The sequence below is a fragment of the Mobula birostris genome, chromosome 24 (assembly GCF_030028105.1).
Source record: "Mobula birostris isolate sMobBir1 chromosome 24, sMobBir1.hap1, whole genome shotgun sequence".
NCBI classification, from domain to species: Eukaryota; Metazoa; Chordata; class Chondrichthyes; order Myliobatiformes; family Myliobatidae; genus Mobula; species Mobula birostris.
Window position 1 is genome coordinate 13,367,606 of NC_092393.1, and position 21,771 is coordinate 13,389,376.

A 21,771-nucleotide genomic window follows, 5' to 3' on the forward strand; every position below is an offset into this window, starting at 1 on the left:
TGTCTTATGGTCTTATAATCAATAAGGGCAGCCTGGTTCAATTTACTATATTTCAGTAAGGTGTTTTATGATGTCATACATTTCAGGACAATCAATAATGTAGACTAGGGTAAATCAGGGTGACAATTAAAAGAGAAATATGTATTCATCTACCCCTGGAGAGGGCAGCTGGAGCCAGAACACTGTCAAAGGGCCAATTTCACTCTTTTCTCACCAACCACATTGTGGGGTCCATCAGGACATTGAGCTGACACCAGAAATTACCCCGCCATGTCATTTTTCAAAGGGAGTGCGGCAAGTGTTATCCAAAATTAGTTCAACAGTAGCAGAGGGTATTGATTCACAGATTTTCTTTGGTGACTGATGAGCCACAAAGCACTTTATGTAGGAGACATCATTAAACAAGATTACACATGATATAAAGACTAGCCATGTGGATGAGAGTAAGAAAGAAAGATTTCTACCATAAAAAGATGTAGATGGCCTGGTGAGTTGTACAGAAAAGCAACATACGGATTTCAATACAGAATGTGTGAGGTGTAGTGCACCTCGAGAGGTGCAGCAAGGAGGTGTACAATAACTGGGAGGATATTGGGATGACTGGAGAAACACAAGGACTTTGGAGTGTGCGTGCACAGATCCTTATAGATAATAGTTCAATCATGTGTTTCAAAGGCCTCAGTACCTCCGGGTGCAATTGGACCTTTGATTTTCTCACTAGCAGACCTCAGTCAGTTCAGATCGGCAACAACATCTCCTCCACAATCTCCATCAGTACAGGGCACCTCAAGGCTGTGTGCTACTCACTTTCTAAGTACAGCTCCAATGCTATATTTAAGTTTGCTGATGGCATCAATGCCATTGGCCAGATCAGAGGTGGTGATGAATCAGCATATAGGAGAGCAATTGAAAATCTGGCTGAGATTTGATTTTGTACGCACATTCTTTAGGTCTGCAGAGTACTCGCCTCAGTGTTGCTGTTGGTTTATACATGACTGAACCAAGCTATTGGACAAGACCAATGTTGTCTACAAAATCCAATGCGGAGACTGCAGCAAATATTACGTCGGCCAAACTGGGAGAAAACTATCCATGAGGCTGTTAAATGGCATGACCAACTCTCCCTAGTCTCAACCCATGAAGATTGAAAGTGGCACAAATTCGACTAGACATTGGTGAAAGTCATGGTAGAAGCAAGCACTTAGCATGCAAGAGAATTCCTAGATGTATGGTTTTCGTAGACAATTCTATAAACTGACATGTAGACCTCAATCCCACTAGCCAATGTAGGCAAAATTCCACACAACACAACACACACTATGCAACCAATCAGCAGTGAGACCCCTTCCTATATCACAAGTGAGTTTCTGTAATGATGATCAACTAACTAACTGATAAGCCAAGCATTCGGAGGACACACCACAGGTAACAACCCACTGATGATGTCTCCTCGTATGGTGATGAAACGTTCCCAAATAGTCTGCCAAGATCGGAGAACTCAACCTGACCATCCACCACCCGAGCTGCACATTTTCTGAATTATTTCCATGGAAGATTATGATTGATGTCATAGGACAGATAAAGAATGCAATTTCAAACATTTTCAAGAACAGGCTTAGTAAAACCTGGTCTATAAATAAGTATGAAACAGCACTTTTCATAACTGTAAAATTAAAATATTCAGATGATCTTTGTATGTTGCATGAATATTCACATCATTTGAGTGAGCTTTCCACAGGGACAAGTGTGCCAGGGAGATCAAAATATTGAGAGAAAATGATTCAATGAGTTTCGTATCATCTGCTAAGACAGAAAGAAACATATGCAGAATTACTTGACTCTTGCTTTAATCTATTTTTTTCACAAGCAAAATACTGAGGCTTTTTTTAAAACTATATGAATGAATATCTATCCATTCTACTTTTTATTGGAACATGACTTGCAGTGGACGGCCTCAAAATACGTCCAATCCATTAGGATGAGTATGCTGCATTGGTTTAAGTTCAGCTTATTTTTTCAGTATGTCCTGTAACTCAAAGTGTCAGCTTCTAAAGTTCCTCTCATTAGTGAATCAGTGATGAGAATCGCACTCACTTCTGCCTTCTTTCAATGCTTCCATGAGCTGTTCCTCCACATTATGTTCATTGCTCATGAGAAAACTACCTATTGAGTCAGTTGGAAAAAATCTTTTTTTTTCAAATTACCTCAGTGGCAAGACAGCAACAGTAATCACAAAATGAAGCTTGCCTTAAAATAAGTTGGCATGTAATTGGACAGCTTTTGAGTCATAGATATGTATTCAGAGCATTTTTGCTGTGTCCTATTATTATTAAACTGACAGCCAGTCACTAGGGGTTGCATCTCTTGAGACCATTATGATAATCCTGTCATGCAGTAAAGGGGATGGCAGAGGAGGATAGGATTGAAATTTGCAGGCTCACCATAAATCCAGGGTTTTTTTTCCCCAAATGATGAATTGCCTTCAGCGATCCTGGCCATAGGAAAATGAAACTGGGAATTTATTAAAAATGTCATTCTTATTAACCAATTCGAAGACTATGTAAATGTTAAACTCTTGCATAAAACACCATGCAACGTTGTTTCAGTTTCATCAGCTAGACAATAAGTGGACCATTAAGGTGGTGCATCTGGTTAAGCTGCTGCCTTACAAACCCACTGACCCATTTAGTCCTGGTCCCCAATGCTGCCTGTGTGGAATTTCCATTCTGTCACTGAGACCATGTTGATTTCCTTGGGTGTTCTGATTACTTCCCACGTTCCAAAGATGTGCTGGTCAGTAGGTTGACTACTGCATATTGCCTCTACTGTAGGTGGGTGGGAGAATTTGGGGGAATTGATATTAATGACTATAGGTTACAGATAAATTAGTGGGGGAATGTGCTTACCCTTGGAAACAGAAGTAAAAAAGTGGTTGGTGGACAAGTATTCACTTTCTTTGCTGTCATACTTTGTGTCCAGTTTACTTGCATTCTATGGGGTATCAAAACTCTTATTAACAAAAAAAGGTTGTTGAAGGTCACTGATAAAAGAGGAAAGAATTATATTAGGAAATGCAAAGAGGGGAACAATCTGAACTAAGTGCAATAAAGGCCTCAGAAATATTGCCATGGGGATTGTCCTAGCAAAAGATGTAAGAACATATGGTAGAACACAGAAGCAAATGCTGTTCTTCCAGAGGGAGCAGGTCCTCAACTGGACCAGTTGTGAAGAATTAACAGATGATAAACAGTATGAAATCCAGCTGGTGTTTATTGACCAGGCCAGGACAGATCCCGAAACAACTTTTTGAGAAACTGTGGCTTTCACAAAAGAGCCTTGAAGCTTTCCAGATCTCTTGTCTCAAGTGGGAAAATGAATTGCTGTAAATCTAGGCATTTTCCTATGATATCAATATCGCAGCCATAATGCAATTAACATCTAAAAAGGTATATCGATTTTTGAAATTACAGAATACCTGCTGATTTAATTTAACATTGATATATTTCCAGTCCTCTGCAGAGGAATGCTGCGTTACATAGTGTTGTGAATCCCAAGTTTCTTTTACATGTATATTTTATAATGTTTTGTTCTTAAACTTTAATGCATGATGTAAATATTGATCTATTTAATTTCTTCTTACACCCACTGCTAGTTATGTATGTCCCTTTATAAAAATCTTTCATTTTGTTCTGATTCCTCATCTAACTCTAGCAAATGTCCAACTCATTATCAGTGCCTGCATTGTACAGTCATTTGCAACAGAGATAAATGGCTATGATTGCTATCATTTGATTTTCAATTTGTAATTTAGACAAGGCAGTGTTCATACTGTTCAATTGGGCTTATTCTGCTTGTAATACAGTACCGATTAAAGAGGGATGAATGAAAGAAAACTCACATTTTTACAGGTTCATTCACAAATTAGGATGTTCCAAAATTCTTTAGAATCAATGAAATGTCTTTGAAATCTTCTCTATTTTCTTTAGCTAGAACAGGGAGTGTAAAGTCAAGCTGTTCTGAACAACACTGGAAATAATTATCACATGATTTTTTTTCCCCAGAACTAAAGTAAATGTATTAGAAATACCTAGTTATTTAGGCAGCATTTGTCAAGATAAAAGCACAATTAACTTCTTGGTTGATGACCTACCATTAGAACAGAGAGAGAGGCTGCCTCACCTGCTCAATATTTTAAATAATCTCAGCGATTGCCTAATCTCTAGCAGTTGTTTACTTTTGAAATTTTAAGTTTAACTGAGGAACATTCCATAATCTAATTGAAAGCTGTTGTGGGAAATATTTTGCATCTGCCTCAGAGGGCAGGCAGGTACTTTCTCAGGTGGGAGTAAGTCTTGTAGAAGGCCAGAGCGAATAAAACAACATGCACAAAATGCTGGAGGAACTCAGCTAATCAACAGCATCTAGGGAAATGAATAAATTGTCAACATTTTGGGTGCAAACTCTTCTTCAGGACTAGAAAGGAAGGGGGGAAACACTAGAATAAAAAGGTGGGGAGGGTCGGGAAGGAGGCTAGCTGGAAAGTGATAGGTGAAGCCAGGGGAGTGGGAAAGGTCAAGGGCTGGAGAAGAAGGAATCTGATAGGATAGGAGAGTAGACGGTAGGATAAAGGGAAGGAGGAGGAGTCCCAGGGGGAGATGATAGGTAGTTGAGAAATGGTAAAGGGTCGGAATGAGGAATAGAAGAAGGGGGGAGGGGCAAGGATTTTTTTTTACCAGAAGGAGAAATTGTTATCCATGCCATCAGGTTGGAGACTACCCAGTCAGAATATAAGGTGTTGCTCCTCCACCCTGAGGATGGCCTCATCTTGGCACAAGAGGAGGCCATGGTCCGAAATGTTGGAACAGGAATGGGAATTGGAATTAAAATGAGTGAATAAAGAATGATGTTGCAGACTAAATACTGTATTGAGTTAAAATGTTACCAATTATAACCCTTTTCACCATATTTCTGGTAGAAATGGCTGATAATAGTTCTGCAATTGTCATTCACAACTCCCATGAACACACTTTCTTTCTCCTTTCTCATGCCATTATAACTTCTTGTTGCACACTTTCATTTACTTTTGTCATTCAGTTTATCTTTCTTTCATCTTCAGATATGCATACATACTAGTTCATTATCATATACACCAGGGTGTGAAAAAGTTCCTTGTTTACGTGAAGCTCTCAGAATAAACAGTATACATGGTAATAATAGGCACATAGATGGCAATCATAAATCCTCCCTTTTGTTCTTTAACCTCCTTCCCCCTTTCCTTCTTCAATACTTAAGTAAAACATAAGGTCACAGACCTGTATCTCTTTCTTTTCTCCACACATACTACGTGAACTCTTCAAAATTATGAACATTTTCTACATATAGTTCAGATTTTGAACCTCCAAAATATTTTGTCATTGTTCTAATACTGAGTCTTTTCTTCCCTTAAAGGAACGGATCTTCTTGACACTCTCGAACTATATCTTCACAGTGATCTTCTTGAGTGAAATGGCAGTAAAGGTAACCACAATCACTAGGGTTTTTTTTAAATGTTAAACCAACCTTTGATAATTATCTAGATGTGACAGAGCCCCACGCTTTGCAGTAGTAATGTAATCACTATGCAAGTTGGATATACACTATGCAATCTGTTCATTTTAGATGCATTTATTTTTTAATCAAGGAGTTGTATAAATAACAACTGCTGTTTTCAACCATTGAAGTATTAATTTCTTCTTGATTAATTTCTTAATTCCTTGAAGTATTAATTCACAATAGTGAATTCCATAGGACCATAAGATATAGGAGCAGAATTAGGCCATTCAGCCTATCGAGTCTGCTCCGCCATTTCATCATGGCTGATCCATTTCCCTTTCAATGCCTTCTCGCTATAACCTTTCAAGCCCTGACTAATCAAGAACATATCACCCTCCACCTTAAATGCACCTAGTGACCTGGCGTCCACAGCCACCTGTGGCAACAATTTCCACAGATTCACCACCTTCTGGCGAAAGAAACTCCTCCTCATCTCTGTTCTAAATGGCTGTCCCTCAAATTTGAGGCTGTGCCCTTTGGACCTAGAGCACCCCACCAATGGAAACATTCTTTTCACATCCATTCTATCCAGGCCTTTCATCATTCAATGGGTTTCAATGAGATCCCCCCCTCATTCTTCTAAATTCCAGCAATTACAGGCCCAGAGCCTTCAATCACTGCTCATATGGTAACTCTTTCATTCCCTGTTTCATTTCTGTGAACCTCCTCTGAACCTTCTCCAATGTCAGCACATCCTTTCTTAAGTAAGGGCCCAAGACTGCTCACAATACTCCGTGATGCCCCACCAGCATCTTATACAGCCATGGCCCTACAGCCTTACTTTTATATTCTAGTCCTCCCGAAATGAATGCTAACATTACATTCGCCTTCCTCACCACTGATTGAAACTGTAAGTTAACCTTTAGGGAATCCTACATGAGTACTCCCAAGTCCCTTTGCACCTCAGAGTTTTGAATTTTCTTCCCATTTAGAAAATAGTCTACACTTTTATTCCTTCTTCCAAAGTGCATGACCATACACTTCCCGATATTGTATTGGATCTACCACCTCTTTGCCCATTCTCCTAATCTGTCTAAATCTGCAGTCTCAGTTTCCCCAACAATATCTGCCTCACCACTTATGTTCGTATCGTCTGCAGACCTAGCCACAAAGCCATCAATTTCACCATCCAAGTCGTTGACAAGCAGTTCAGATACAGACTGCTGTGGAACACTACTACTCACTGGCAGCCAATCTGAAAAGGATCACTTTACTCCCACGATTTGCCTCCTGCCAATCAGCCAATGCTCTAGCCACGCTGTTATTTTTCTAGTAATACCCTAGATTCTTGATAAGCAGCCTCCTGTGTGGCACCTTGTCAAAGGTCTTCTGAAAATCCAAGTACATAGCATCCACCGGTTTTCCTTTGTCTATCCTGCTTGTTATTTCTTCAAAGAATTCCAACAGGTTTGTCGGGCATGATTTTTCCTTAAGGAAACAATGTTGACTTTGGCCTTTTTTTGTCATGTGCCTCCAAGCACCCCGAAACCTCATCCTTAACAATTGACTCCAACATCTTCCCAACCACTGAGGTCAGGCTAACTGGTCTGTAATTTCCTTTCTTGTGCCTCCCTCCCTTCTTGAAGAGTGGAGTGACATTTTGCAATTTTCCAGTCCTCCAGAGCCATGCCAGAATCTATTGATTCATAAAAGATCATTAATAATGCATCCATAATCTCTTCAGCTGCCTCATTTAGAACCCTGGGGTGTAGTCCATCACATCCAGGTGACTTAACTATTTTCAGACATTTCAGATATTCAAGGACCATCTCCCTAGAAATAGCAACTGCACTCCCTTCTGCCCTCTGACAATCTCGAAATTCCGGCTTACTACTTGTGTCTACCACAGTGAAGACTAATGCAAAATAGTTATTCAGTTCGACCGCCATTTCCTTGTCCCCACATCTATCTCTCCAACATCATTTTCCAGTGGTCCAATATTTTTTCTCATCTCTCTCTTTTACTCTTCATATATCTGAAAAAATCGTTTGGTATCATTTTTGATATTATTGGCTAGCTTACTTTCATATTTTGTCTCCCCCTCCCATGGTTTTTTAGTTGCCTTCTGTTGGCTTTTAAAAATTTCCAAATCCAATAACCTCCCACTAATTTTTCCTCTATTATATGCCTTGTCTTTCCCTTTTATGTTAGTTTTGACTTCCCTTGTCAGCCACAATTGCATCATCCTGACTTTAGAATACTTCCTCTTCTTTGGGATGTACCTTTTCTGCACTTTCCAAATTGCACCCAGAGTCTCCAACCATTGCTGGTCTGCCATCATCCCTGCTAGTCTTCGCTTTCAATCAAATTTAGCCAGCTCCTCTCTCATGCCTCTGTATATCCCTTTACTCTACTGTAATACTGATACACCTTAGTTCAGCTTCTCTCTCTCAAATTTCAGGGTGAATTCTATCATATTATAATCACTGTTTCCTAAGGGTTTCTTTACCTTAAACTCCCTGATCATATCCAGTTCATTACACAACACCCAATCCAGAATTGTTGATCCTCCTAGTGGGCTCAACCACAAGCTGCCCCAAACACCATCTTGGAGGCATTTCACAATTTCTCTCTCTTGGGATCCAGCAACAACTTGGTTTTCCCAATCTATCTGCATATTGAACTCTCCCATGGCTAATGTAATATTGGCTTCTTGACATGCTCTTTCTATCTCCCGTTGTAATTTGTAGACCACATCCTGGCAACTGTTTGGAGGCCCATGAATAACTCTTATCGGGGTCCTCTTGCCCTTGCAGTTTCTTAACTCTACCCACAAGGATTCTACATATTCCAATCTTATGTCACCTCTTGCTAAAGATTTGATTTCATTTTTTACCAGCAAATCCACTCCTCCTCCTCCTCCTCCTCCTCCTCCTCTGCCTATCCGCCTGTCCATTCGATAGATTATGTATCCTTTGATATTAAGCTCCCAACTACAATCATCTTTCAGCCATGGCTCTGTGATACTCATAATGTCATACCTGCCAATCTCTAACTGCACTACAAGATCATCTACCTTATTTCAGATACTGTGTGCATTCAGATATTAACACCTTCAGTCCTGTATTTGTCACAGTTTTCAATTCTGTCCACCCTTTATACTGCAACCCATCTCACTGACTTCAATTTTGCCCTATCATCTGCCTGTCCTTCCTGACAGTCTATCTATACACTACCCCTGCTTGTAAACCAACATTCCCATCCTCAGCCCTATTACTCCGGTTCCCAGCCCCCAGCCAAATTCATCTAATAAGAATAAGCCATTTCCCAAAGATCTTGAATGAACAATGAAGAGAATACCTAAAAATATACCTGCTATTTGCATATATTAAAAGGGAATGGGAATCGATTATTTTCCTCAATTTGCAAATTCTGCATAAGCTGTAGACAGTCATTTATCCCAACCCATAGACTGTCTGGCAAACCAGACGCAGAAAGTTCTCATTAAAGGTTTATGTGGGTCTTCATTTTGAATAATTAGAAGCAAATTACACAACTGGGTTATTCACAAAGCCACCTCTGAAGAGAGTTAAGCCACACATACAAAATGCTGGAGGGATTCAACAAACCAGGCACCATATACAGAGGGAAATAGACAGTCGACATCTCAGGCCAAGACTCTTCATTGGGACTGGAAAGGATGGGGAAATAAGCCAAAATATGAAGGTGGATACAGCGGAATTATAATTATAAACTGGCAGGTGATAGGTGTGACCAGGTGAGCAGGGAGGTGGGTGGGTGAAGGGCCGATGAATTAAGAAGCTGGGCAGTGATAGGTGGAAGAGGTGAAGGGCTGAAGAAGAAGGAATCTGATAAGAGGGGACAGTGGACCATGGAAGAAAGGGAAAGAGGAGGTGATGAGAAGAGAAGGAGTGAGAGGAGAACCAGAATGGGAAATGGAACAGGAGTGAAAGGGGAGAGTGGTGAGAAATTACTGGAAACTCATTCCATCAGGTTGGAGGCTACCCAGACAGAATATGAGGTGCTACTTCTCCAACCTGAGTGTGGTTTGTTCATGGCAATAGAGGGGGCCATGGACTGACATGACAGAGTGAGAATGGAAGTCAGATTGAAAGGTGTGGCCACCAGGAAATTCCACCTTTTGTGGCAAACAGAACAGAGGTGCTCAACAAAGCAGTTCCCCAATCTAGGTTGAGTCCAATGTAAAGGCGGCTGCACCAAGAGTACCAGCTACAGTAGATGACCCTGACAGATTCGCAGGTGAAGTGTCTCCTCACCTGGAAGGACTGTTTGGAGTCTTAAATGTTGGTGAGGGAGGTGATGTAGAGGCAGGTGCAGCACTTGTCCCACTTTCAAAGACAGGTGCAAGTAGTGAAATAAGTGCAGAGGGACAAGTGGACAATGAAGTCACATGGAGAGTTATTCCTACAGAAAAATGGGGAGTAGCTTAGGACGGGAAAGATGTGCTTAGTGGTAGGAATCCATTGTAGATGGTGGAAGTTACGAAGAGTGAAGTGTTGGATACGGAGGTTCTTGGGTAGGTTAAGCCACACTGCTTGGGATCACACTTAGACTAGAATGGGACAAAACCCAAATTTTTGTAACAATCCAACAGCATCATGAAACTTCATTGATTCTAACTTTTTGTTGTCAGATTCATTTTTGAAGCTGAATTCATATCCTCAAACTGCTGAGGTGGGATTAGAATTTTTGATCTTTGATTTTTATCTGCCCTTGCTCCCACTAAAGTAAACCTCTACAACAGCAAAGGCAGAGGTGGGATGCAGGTGCTGAAACATCAGGGTCAAGCAGCCCAACCATGTCCCATCTATTTAAATTTTTACCAGCACAGACAATTAATGTAAATGTTGCAACCCAATCACAACATGTGGCACACAACATAATCTCCCAAATCAGTAGGAGAAGTGAGGGTTGTGGGATTCCCAGGGAGAGCTCTAAGAAAGGAGACGCTCCATTTAGTGCTTGACCAGTGGGGCCAACCATTCTGACATACTCACACAAAGGCCTTCAACACCCCTCAGCACCATCCTTAGTCCAGAGCATACTAATTGCTGCAGCCCTCTAAAGTTAGATAGGAAAGATGTAAAGGAGAGCTGAGGGGCAACTTTTTCACAGAGGAAGGTCGGTATATGTAATGGGCTGCCAGAGGAAGTAGTAGAAGTGGGTTCTATTACAATCTTCAAAAAGACATTTGGACAGGTACATGGATAAAAAATGTTTAGAGTTTTATGAGTTAAGTATAGGAAAAGGGGACTGTCTCAGCTGAACACCAAGGGTCAGCGTGGACAAGTTGGACCAAAGGTAACTCTACAATTCTATGCTTTTGGTCTTCCTACCAGGTAGGTGACAATGCCAAGAATTATTCAGTTGTGCACATGCATTCTACATCCTTGGATCCCTTGTTTAGGGAGATTACCACTGGTTACTTTTCTCCAGCAGTAAACATTTCCTTCTTCATCTCCTTTGCAGCTGGTGGCTATGGGCCTTTGTTTTGGTCCACAGACTTATCTCAAGAGTTCTTGGAACGTTCTGGATGGGCTGCTGGTGATGATATCAGTCATTGATATTCTGGTCTCCATGGTCTCAGACAGCGGAACAAAGATCCTTGGAATGTTGCGGGTCCTTCGACTGTTGCGGACCCTCCGGCCTCTCCGGTAATTGAATGCATTGTGCCCCGAGGTGGTCTGAGTTTAGCTGCAATTTTAACTCATGATCTGAAGGGGGTCCCGAATGGAAGCTGCTGGCCTGCAAGCCCCCATGTCACCAGCATTCAGGACATGTATGCCAGCAGCTTTCATCAGGCATTTAGTTAGGTTCTTTGAAGATATAGGTGCTTACCCCAGTTTGGTGGGATATGGATCTCACTTTGGTGTCATCTGGTTTAGCTGAATGAGCCCACTCCAAAGACTTGAGCAAAAATCAGAACTAATACTCCAAAGCAGTACCTATGTAATACTGCACCCATGAATGTGTCACCTTTTGGACGAATGCCCATTTTCTCTTTCAGGCAGCCAGCAAAGAACCTCCAACAACATTGCAGAGAAAAGCAAGGAACTTGTTAATATTTAGTAGTACGTAGAACTTTGGTTAAAGTACTGTGTACATTTCTGGTCACTCCATTACAGGAAGGCTGCATAAGAGTTTTACCAGGGTCCTGCCTAGATCAGAGGGCATGATCCATAAGGAGAGATTGTTTAGTTTGGACCACCGGAGTCTGTCAGGAAACCTGACAGACATTTACAAGATTATGTGAGGCATAAATAGGGTAGACAGTCATATTCTTTTTCCCAGGGTAGAAATGTTAAATACTAGATAGCATCTATTTAAGGTGAGAGGGAGAATGTTCAAAGCAGGAGTTCCAAACCTGGGGTTCACAGACCCCTCAGTTAACTACTGGGGTCCATGACATAAAAAGGTAGAGAACCCCTGGTTTAAAGGGTATGTGTGGGGCAAGTTTTTCCCAAAGAGATCTGTAGGTGCCTGGATCGAGCTGCTAGGAGGAGTGGTGCAAGCAGAATTGTTAGTGCCATTTAGAGTCTGTTAGAAAGACACATAAATATACAGGGATTGAAGAGATATGAATCATGTACAGGCAAAAGGGTATGGCCAACACACCAAATGACTACTTTGCAGAGAGTGCTGCGAATTCCTTTCTCTCAACTTCCTCTAGATTCCTTTCTTCCCAAATAGTCTGTCTAAGTTCACCTCATCCTTGAGGCCCCTTTTCTGCCTTTCAGAGCAATTCTTACCCAACGCCTATCCACTTCCCTTTTTACTCTCTAAGCTAAATGGTGTTGTTAATGGCTTGGCTCCAGTCACTGTATCCCTGCCCTTAAATCCACCATTATTACCTCTCAAAAGACCATCCTTTAAAATGACGTATTTGTGTGGTCACTAAAGCATTCTACATATAGCTTACAGGTGGAAGAGACTGCAAATTGGAAGGTGCTGTTGAAGGAGACACAGAAATACTGCAGATGCTGGTAATCTTGAGCAATGCACACAAAATGCTGGAAGAACTCAGCAGGTCAGGTATTATCCTCCATAGACTCTGCCTGACCTGCTGAGTTCCTTCAGAATTTTGTGTGTGTTACTGTTGAAAGAAAGTTGGTAGGTGCTGCAGTTCATCGTGTATGATGATGCCATAGTGCACTGTGGAAGGAGTAAATGTTTAGGGTGAAGGATAGGGCTCACAGATGAATGTGTCACCTTGCCTTGGGTTAACTGAAAGACTTTGTTCATCAGAGGGAATTACCACAAATTATCCAAAATTGTAACATCAGTATTTATTCTGGTCTGTGGTAGCTCCTAAGTTGTAGGGATGAAAAATTTAGCATCCTTGTCTTTGAGTACCATTGTAGCCTTTCACTTTCCTATCCTAGTAATTTACTCCAGTCCTTCACTCTCCCACAACAAATGTCTTCCAAACCTAAACAGTGAATGTGGATTAACATTGGTAATTATGTCTCCTGTGGATTAACGTTGATAATTGTGTCTCTATCAGCTGAGGCAATAACTTCGGAATCTCAGTATCTCCATCTCCCTTCCCTCTTTTAAAATACTCCTAAAACCTAACCCTTTGGTGAAGCTTTTAGTCACTTGTGTAAGATTTTTCTTTTGACAAGCTCCTATGATTCATTATATCAAAACATTAAATAAAGTTACCAAATTAAATAGGAGAAATACTAAAGAGCACATGTTTAAAAATTCAGCAGTGATCAAAGTAGAAATGTCATCCAATCTGAATGTGATATGGTCCAGATTTCTGAGAATGAAAACTGCCCTTAAATATGGGAGTGTTTCTAAAGTAGTGGTGAATTGTAACTATTGGACACGTATTTAACAAAGAAAAAAGAAACAAACTAATATAGGTCTGATAACCTAATAGGAACCTTGTAAGGGAAATTAAATCAGAAATGTTAGAAACCTCAGCAGGTCAGGCAGCATCAATGGATCCAGAACTGACCTGAAGTGTTTCTCTCTCCACTGCTCTCTGACTTGCTGAGTATTACCAGTGATATCTGTTCAAATTTTTGTAATGTTTTATTTAATGAACAGTAACCATGGATGAAAAAGACATTCGGTTAAAAAATTTGCTCAAGAAAAATTATATTGACTAACTTCATCACTTTCTTTAAATTGGAGTGCATTATTGACGACGGTAATGCATTTTGATATGTATCTGAACTTTCCAAAGGTATCTGAGAAAGCAATAGCATGATAAACTTGCCAAAAGAATGAAGTGGCCACATAGATAATAAACTACAAAAGGATCTTAAAGTAGTACTTGTCTTTAGACTGACGTAAAATATGTACCATTTATTCATTGATATCAGAAACACCCACTTCAGATGGTCAGTCATCCCTTCTTCAAGTTCTCTTGCTCCACACAGGGTGATCAGCCGAGCACCAGGCCTTAAGCTTGTTGTTGAAACACTGATGTCCTCCCTGAAGCCTATCGGAAACATTGTGGTCATCTGCTGCGCGTTCTTCATCATCTTTGGTATACTGGGTGTGCAGGTATGTTTCTACAAGGCTGCTCAGCATGCTGAGTTGGGAACTCATTGTTGCAGTCCGTACTGAAGTGACAGCTCAGCCAGCTAGGGAAGGGGCTGTTAGGTGGAGCCCACCTTGCACAATAGTGAGGGCTCACTGGAGGTGCTCTCTCTCATGGTGGAGGACAGAGATTCAGAACATTCTGAACTGAGGTTTACATTCTTACTGTTGGAAGGGTGGCTCACCTCGTGGCTGCCCAGGGACATGGCTCTTCTGTGTCTTAGAAAGAAGCTCAGCTCCAAGTTTGGGTCCTTCTCTGTCTTCAAAATGATGCATTTATGTATCCTTGGTCTGGGCTCTCTGTGTATTGGATTTGGATCTTTTGTGTCCAGTGCTGCACCTCCTGTATCCTGGGGTAAGGCTCAGTACCAGAACAGGGCTCTTTATGTTTGTGGGAACACCATGACAAGACACAGGACCACACACCAGTGGTGCTAAGTTGTCATTGATTTTTCCCAATCCTTTAGCTAGCATTATCTCGTTCTATTACCACCTTTTCTGCTTCCCTTTACATTTGCCTTGCTCTCTGTTCATTAATTAAGCTTTTAATCTCATTCTTTCTTATTTTATATTTGCTAATTATCGTTATTTTGATACGAAAATATTGCCGGAAGAAAGCTCAGCAGGTCAGGCAGCATCTGTGGAGAAGGAAACAGAGTTGAAACATTGTTTCTCTCTCTCTCTGCAGATGCTGGTTGGCCTACTGAATATTTCCAGCATTTTTAATTCAACTATCCAGCATCGGTAGTTTTTATTTCTTGACAATGAACTGATTAAACATCCTCATACACAATTGAGCCTTGTTTGCCCATTATTTCTCGGATGTTTATTTGTTTTTTACTGTCAGGATAAATGAAAAGTATTTATTTAAAATTTCAGTTATTCTGATATTTTCCCATTATAAGTTCTCCTGCATCTGCCATTAAGGAGCAATCCTTAAATTTTGATCCATTATCTTTGCAAAGTTATGGATTTTTTAAAGTATTTGGTCTACTGGAGACGCTACTAAATGCCTAGAAGCCCAAGGCTTACCCACATTTAATTTTAGCTTTCCCCCCCCATTCATACTCTTTGGAAAATGCCTACCTGCACTTGATGATCACTCCTCTTGCCCTGTTACTGAGTCAGACTTAGGAAAGGTTTTTGCAAAAAACCTAAGCCTGACCAGCTGATACTATCCAATCAATTCATCAATGAAGTATTTGTGTTCTTCCGTGCATTTTTAATACGGTCACAATGTGAGCAAATGGGATTAGGGCAGATAGGCAAAAAAAAGGTTGGTTTAGAAGTGGAGAGCAAAAAAGCATGTTTTTATGCTATATACCACAGTGACTTTTTTACATTTATGACATTATGATCTAGAATGCAGTGCATGACAAATTGATTGGCATAGAGTTAACAGCAATTTTCAAAAATAAATTGCTTAATACTTAAAGAAGAGAAAAATTGCAGCACTGTGTAGCAAAGGAAGGAAAGTGGGTTTAACTACATAGTGATTCAGAGAATAAAATCTGCTGAAAGGTTTCTTTCTGTGCTGTTCCATTCTATAATTGTACCTCATTTGTGGCAATTTTCATAAAGAAAACCTTTCCAAAGTATGAATGTGTATTTTTATTTCAGCTCTTCAAAGGGAAGTTTTACTTCTGCCTTGGGGAAGACATAAGAAATGTCACCAACAAATCTGACTGCATTCAAGCCAACTACATGTGGATCCGACACAAGTACAACTTTGACAATTTGGGGCAGGTATGACAGGATTTGGAAAGCATGCTGATGTAGGCGCACCATTCTGAACGCACCATGAAACATTGGAGCTGAAGGAATTACCTTTACATCGGAATTGATCAATATTCATTAGTCATTTCTACACCCAAAAGTTAACTCATTTTCAAAGATTCAAAGTATATTTATTATCAAAATATTTATGCAACATACAACCCTGAAATTCATGTTGTCCACAGACAGCCATGAAACAAAGAACCATGGAACCAACCTATTCAAAGAAAAACATCAAACGCCCTCTCCCCCACGCGCAAAAAAATTGTGCAAATGGCAACATTTTTTTAAAATGAGCAGAAACACAGAATATAAGACACAAAATCAAAAGGCATATTTCAGTTCAGCTCAGTGTTCATTATCTGCAGGCTGCCCTGATTCAAAACTTGCCTAAAAGTACAACAAAAAAGGACCAGCCAGAACTAGAACACATCATAAACCTGACTTAGAATCCAAATTTAACATTTAGCATGCTGTTTGATTTGGTCGCCTTCAATATAAACTGACAATAAAACATCAACAATTAACTTTGAATATCCTTGACATTGACAATTAATTGCCATTCCAAATAAGGTGTTGACTTTGCCACCTTCCTCTGAGTCAGAAGGCTGTAGTGGCCAGTTTAAAACTTAGCTAACACTACTTTCTGCTGGAGGGTGCCCCGAACCACACAGTTATGTGAAAAGTAGGTTCCAGATGGGTGGTTCACCTTGAACCAGAATCCCTTTCTCAATTAATGAATAAGTTGTCCAAATATTTCAAGCTTATTGATCTGAATCTCAGGAAGTTATTTTCAGTTTTTAGTTTTAGACCATAAAATAAAGTAGTTCAAAGCATAACCAAATCTATTTTAGCATGGTTTTCCAGTTGTTAGATCGGCAAAGAGAGTGTCCATTTTGGATACTGTATTCAGCTTTTGCTTTGTAAAGCAGCATCCCACAAGTGTATCATGAGATAATTTTCCTTAAGGTGATTTTTGCCAAGGCACCAAAAGAAATCATGTTCTTTAATAGCAGCTTTGCAGCTGTAGACCAGATTTCTATTTAACCACTTATTGAGGGACAACTTCTACAGCAACTTGCAGTGCCTCATGACTCATTTTGTGAGAGCAAGTGATAATGCATCCAAACCATGGCTCATTCTGCATGCAAAAGAGAGAATTCTACCCGCAGAGTCACACACTGACATCTAAGAAATATGTGAAATGTTCTTGGTTGTGGTTTGGAGTTATTTGGCCACTTCTTGGTGGCCTGATTCCACCCAATAGTTACCCACATACTGTCCTAAAGCTGGGAGCCTATTCCACTCACCATTTATATTCCAGGCCCCAGCAGCAGCTGACTTTGTCTGTGCAGTGAGACATACCCAACTTAGAAATATCTTAATGGCTGGAAGTGCTACAGGCTGGGCTTCTATCAAAGCTACGATTGATTTTTAATAGTTTTTAGATACCTGAGATTCATGGACATATAAAAAATAATTGGAGCAATTAGAACTAATATAATTTTTAAAATGGAAATATAATCATAAGCATCCAAAATACATAAATAATGAAAAACATTAAAGTAAATCTACTTAAAAAAATTATCCCTTTGCTTCCTAAACCTTCTTCTTATAAATTCATTAAACACAAGAAGATAGCAGGAGTAGGCCACCAGGCCTTTCCCCTTCATTGTAATGATGGTAGATCTCTGCTGGCCCTAACTCCTAAATTGGTAACAACCTACCAATGCTCACCACTAAAACTGAGGCGAGAAGACTGCAACTAGCAGGGCACTGTCTATGCCTCCCCGGGCTACCTGCCAGCCTCATCATCATATGGGAGACCAAGCACAGGAGGATGAACCCTGGGCGCCCTCCCAAGACTATGGTCAACACACTCCTAGAAGACAACGGCACGGCTAATGTAGATGAACTGGACACACTGATGAGGGAGAGGGAGAAGTGGAGAGTCCGTCATCATTGTGTCCGATGCCGGTCCCCTAGGCCTGAGTTGACGTAGTAGTAGTAGGCCCTAACTCCTCTTCTGTGACAATTCCCCATTAACCTCAATTGCTTGATCCATCAGATATTCTCCAATCTCCCCATAAATTGAATTACCTGGCCTCCACCACCTTCGTGGCACAGGATTACAGAGGCTCACTAAGCGAGTTCTGGAATACAATGGGGTCGTGAATTTCAGCAAGCCTGGGCCCTTCAAGATCTATCAATGATTCCCAAAATTCTGCCTTTGTCTTCATTTTTCATAAGCTGGGAGAAATTTGAGAAACACTCCTGCCTTGCCCCTCCCCACTTTAAGATACTCTACCCAGATCCAACTTAATCTTAAACTTTGGATACCAACTCTGTAGTCAGTCCCACATTGTGAATCATTTATCATTGGTTTGTTAATTTTAATATTTGGCATGCATTAAATCTTGGAAATGAAAATGTTATCCTCCTGTAGTGGTGGGTATTCTGTTCAGGTGGCAAGAGAATTGAGTGTTTTCTAGATGGGATTAGAGCTGGAATAAGCATTGATTGCATCACTTCGCAAGACAATGGTTTATTCTATTGCCAAAGCTAAGTTTAGTGATCACCCCTACATAGTTAATGATTCATCACAAGTTACTGGATCTAATATCTCTTCTTCTCCCATTGATAGGCCCTGATGTCCTTGTTCGTTCTTGCATCGAAAGATGGGTGGGTTGACATTATGTATGATGGTTTGGATGCAGTGGGAGTGGATCAACAGGTAAGTTCAAGATAATTATCACAATTTCTGTTGGGGATATTGCAAACCCTGAATGGAAAGGAAGTCTGCATTGTGATGTTATTATGTCTATTCTTCATAATTGCCATAATGTCCCATATACAATCTAATTATTTGAAACAAGGGAAAATTTACAGATGCTGGAAATCCAAGCAACACACACAAAATGCTGGAGGAACTCAGCAGGCCAGGCAGCATCTATAGAAAAGAATAGAGTCGACGTTTCAGGCCACGACCCTACAGCAGGGCTGGAGAAAAAAAGCTGATGGCATGAACATCGATTTCTCGAACTTCCTATTATGCCCCCCCTTACCATTCCCCATCCCCTTTTCCCTCTCTCACTTTATCTCCTTACCCACCCATCATCTGCCCTCCCCTCTTTTCTTTCTTCCTTGGCCTTCTATCAGACTCCCCCTTCTCTAGCCCTGCATCTCTTTCACCAATCAACTTCCCAGCTCTTTACTTCATCCCTCCTCCATCAGGTTTCACCTATCACCTTGTGTTTATCTTTCCTCTCCCCCCAGCTTTTTCATCTCCTCGGTTTTTTTTCTCCTGTCCTGCCAAGTGGTCTTGGCTCGAAACATCGACTCTAATCTTTTCCATAGATGTTGACTGGCCTGCTGAGTTCCTCCAGCATTTTGTGTATGTTGCCTGTATTATTTGAGCACTCTTGTAGCATTTTTCAACCTGTATAAATTTAATATTGGTAGCCTTGACCACCAAAATGCTGAAAAGAGAAAGGAAAATTTACACTTACCACAATTAGCCAATTAAATTATTCTATTCAAGTACATTCACCATTCTCATGTAAGAGACATTTAAAATATAGCAACACACACACACACACACACACACACACACACACACACACACACACACACTTATTCCCCTCTCTTACTCTGGCTTCTGACTCCTTCCTTTCCAGTTGTGATGAAAGGCCTCGGCTTGAAACACTAACTGTTAAAGTTCAAAGTAAATTTATTATCAAAGTACGGAAATGTCACCATATACAACCCTGAGATTCATTTCCTTGTGGGCATATTTAGTAAATCCAAGAAAGATAATAGAATCAATGAAAGACCACACCTTACGTGACAGACAAACAGCCAATGTACAAAAGACAACAAACTGCAAATGCAAAAGAAAATAATAATAATAAGTAAATAAACAATAAATATCAAGAATATGAAGTGAAGGGTCCTTGAAAGTGAGTCCATAGTTTGCGGGAACAGTTCAGTGATGGGGCGAGTGAAGTTGAGTGAAGTTATCCCCTCTGGTTCAAGAGCCTGATGGTTCAGGGTTAATAACCATCCTTGAATCTGGTGATGCTGGTCCTGTGGTTCCTGTACTGTCTTCCTGATGGTAGCAGTGAGAAGACTGCATGGCCTGGTTGATGGGGGTCTTTGATGATGGATGCTACTTTTCTGAGACAGTGCTCCTTGGTGGGGAGAGCTTTAACCCTGATGGACTGGGTCATATCCACTACTTTTTGTAGGATTTTCCATTCAAAGGTACTGGTGTTACCATACCAGGCCGTGATACAACCAGTCAATATATTCTCCACCGCACACCTGTAGAAGTCTGTCAAAGTTTTTTAGATGATATGCCAAGTGTTCATAAACTTTTAAGGCAGTCGAGGGCCTGCTTTCTTTTTAATTGCACTTAACATGCTGGGCTCAGGACAGATTCTCCGAAATGTTAACACCAAGGAATTTAAAGTTGCTGATCCTCCCCACTTCTGATCGATCCTCTGATGAGGACCGGGTCGTGAACCTCCAGTTTCCTTCTCCTGAACTCCTGAAGACCTCCTTGGTCTTGCTGACATTGAGAGGTTGTTGTTGTGGCATAATTCAACCAGACTTTCAATTTCCCTCCTATATGCCGATTCGGCTCACAACAGCAAACTTAAATATGGCATTGGAACTGAGCTTAGCCTCACAGTCATAACTTCAGGATCTTGTGTGTTTATAACATATAGCATGCTGCCATGATCAGCAAACAATGAGGTTATACCTAATTTATTTTAGACATTGGTTGAGAGAAAGATGCTAGCATGGTCACCGGGGGGTGCTGTACTGTTCTGTTTTGGAATTTGCTGAGGTCTTCAACAATGGTTGAGCAATCACTATTCCATGTAATACATCCATAATTTTCATGCTATTAAACTTCCCAATAAAGGCTTCACCATCTGTTTCCAATATTTCCAGTGGGAGTGATCCAGCCAATGACTAATCAACATCATGATTGGATAATTAGTGATATTAGAGTGGTAGGGTCATGTATCAAAACAGAATCAAAATCAGGTTCAATATCATCTGCATATATGATGAATTTTTTTAAATTTGCGGCTGCGGTACAATGAAATACATGATAACCTTAGAAAAAAGTTTTACAGTAAGTATGTGTATGTATATTAAATAGTTAAGTAGTGCACAAACAGAAATTAAATAAAAAGTAGTGAGGTAGTGTTTATGGGTTCAATGTCCATTTAGAAATCAGATGGCAGAAGGGAAGAAGCTGTTTCTGAATAGCTGAGTGTGTGCCTTCAGGCTTCTGTTCCTCCTTCCTGACGGTTACAGTGAGAAGAAGGCATGTCCTGGGTGGTGGGTGTCCTTAATGATGGACGAGGCTTTTCTGAAGCATCACTCCTTGAAGATGTCTTAGATACTGCATTTACACTAACCCATGTCAGTTTATTTGATTTGAAAAGTAAAGGAAATAAAATGCTTAGATATAATCTAGGCATACAATCAAAACTGCTGTCCATGTTTGAAAGTATGCCCAACATTTACACATTGAGCAATGTACCTACTTGCTTATAATTTATATCGGCACCTAGTAATTTCAGATGGTTACATGGGGAAGTCAATACTGATATCCTTTTCATTGTCAGGAACTGGAACCAGGTTGGCGGAATTATGCATTTTCCTTGAGTTTCTAATTGATTTGCAGACTTACTGTGGACTATCAGTGTAATTTGGCAGGTAGGCTCAGCTGAAATATATGAGGTATCCTGTCCAGCAATGGTAGCCAATGCTTATGCTCAAACTCATCGTCCTTCAAAATGTAGAACTCTTCAGGTCTGCACTGATGTCTCCCACACATGAGAACAA

At 40.5% G+C, this 21,771-nt stretch overlaps 1 protein-coding gene across 2 annotated transcripts in view; it reads left to right on the plus strand.

Moving 5' to 3' along the window:
* The window catches only part of cacna1g (calcium channel, voltage-dependent, T type, alpha 1G subunit), a 360,201-nt gene that overhangs the window by 221,247 nt on the left and 117,183 nt on the right, over positions 1–21,771 (plus strand). For both annotated transcript variants that reach the window (XM_072242528.1, XM_072242529.1), the window contains exons 19-23: positions 5,449–5,517; positions 11,044–11,228; positions 13,968–14,094; positions 15,751–15,876; positions 18,551–18,640. In XM_072242528.1, coding sequence (XP_072098629.1) covers positions 5,449–5,517; positions 11,044–11,228; positions 13,968–14,094; positions 15,751–15,876; positions 18,551–18,640 — 597 coding nt within the window. The remainder of the gene's footprint in view (positions 1–5,448; positions 5,518–11,043; positions 11,229–13,967; positions 14,095–15,750; positions 15,877–18,550; positions 18,641–21,771) is intronic.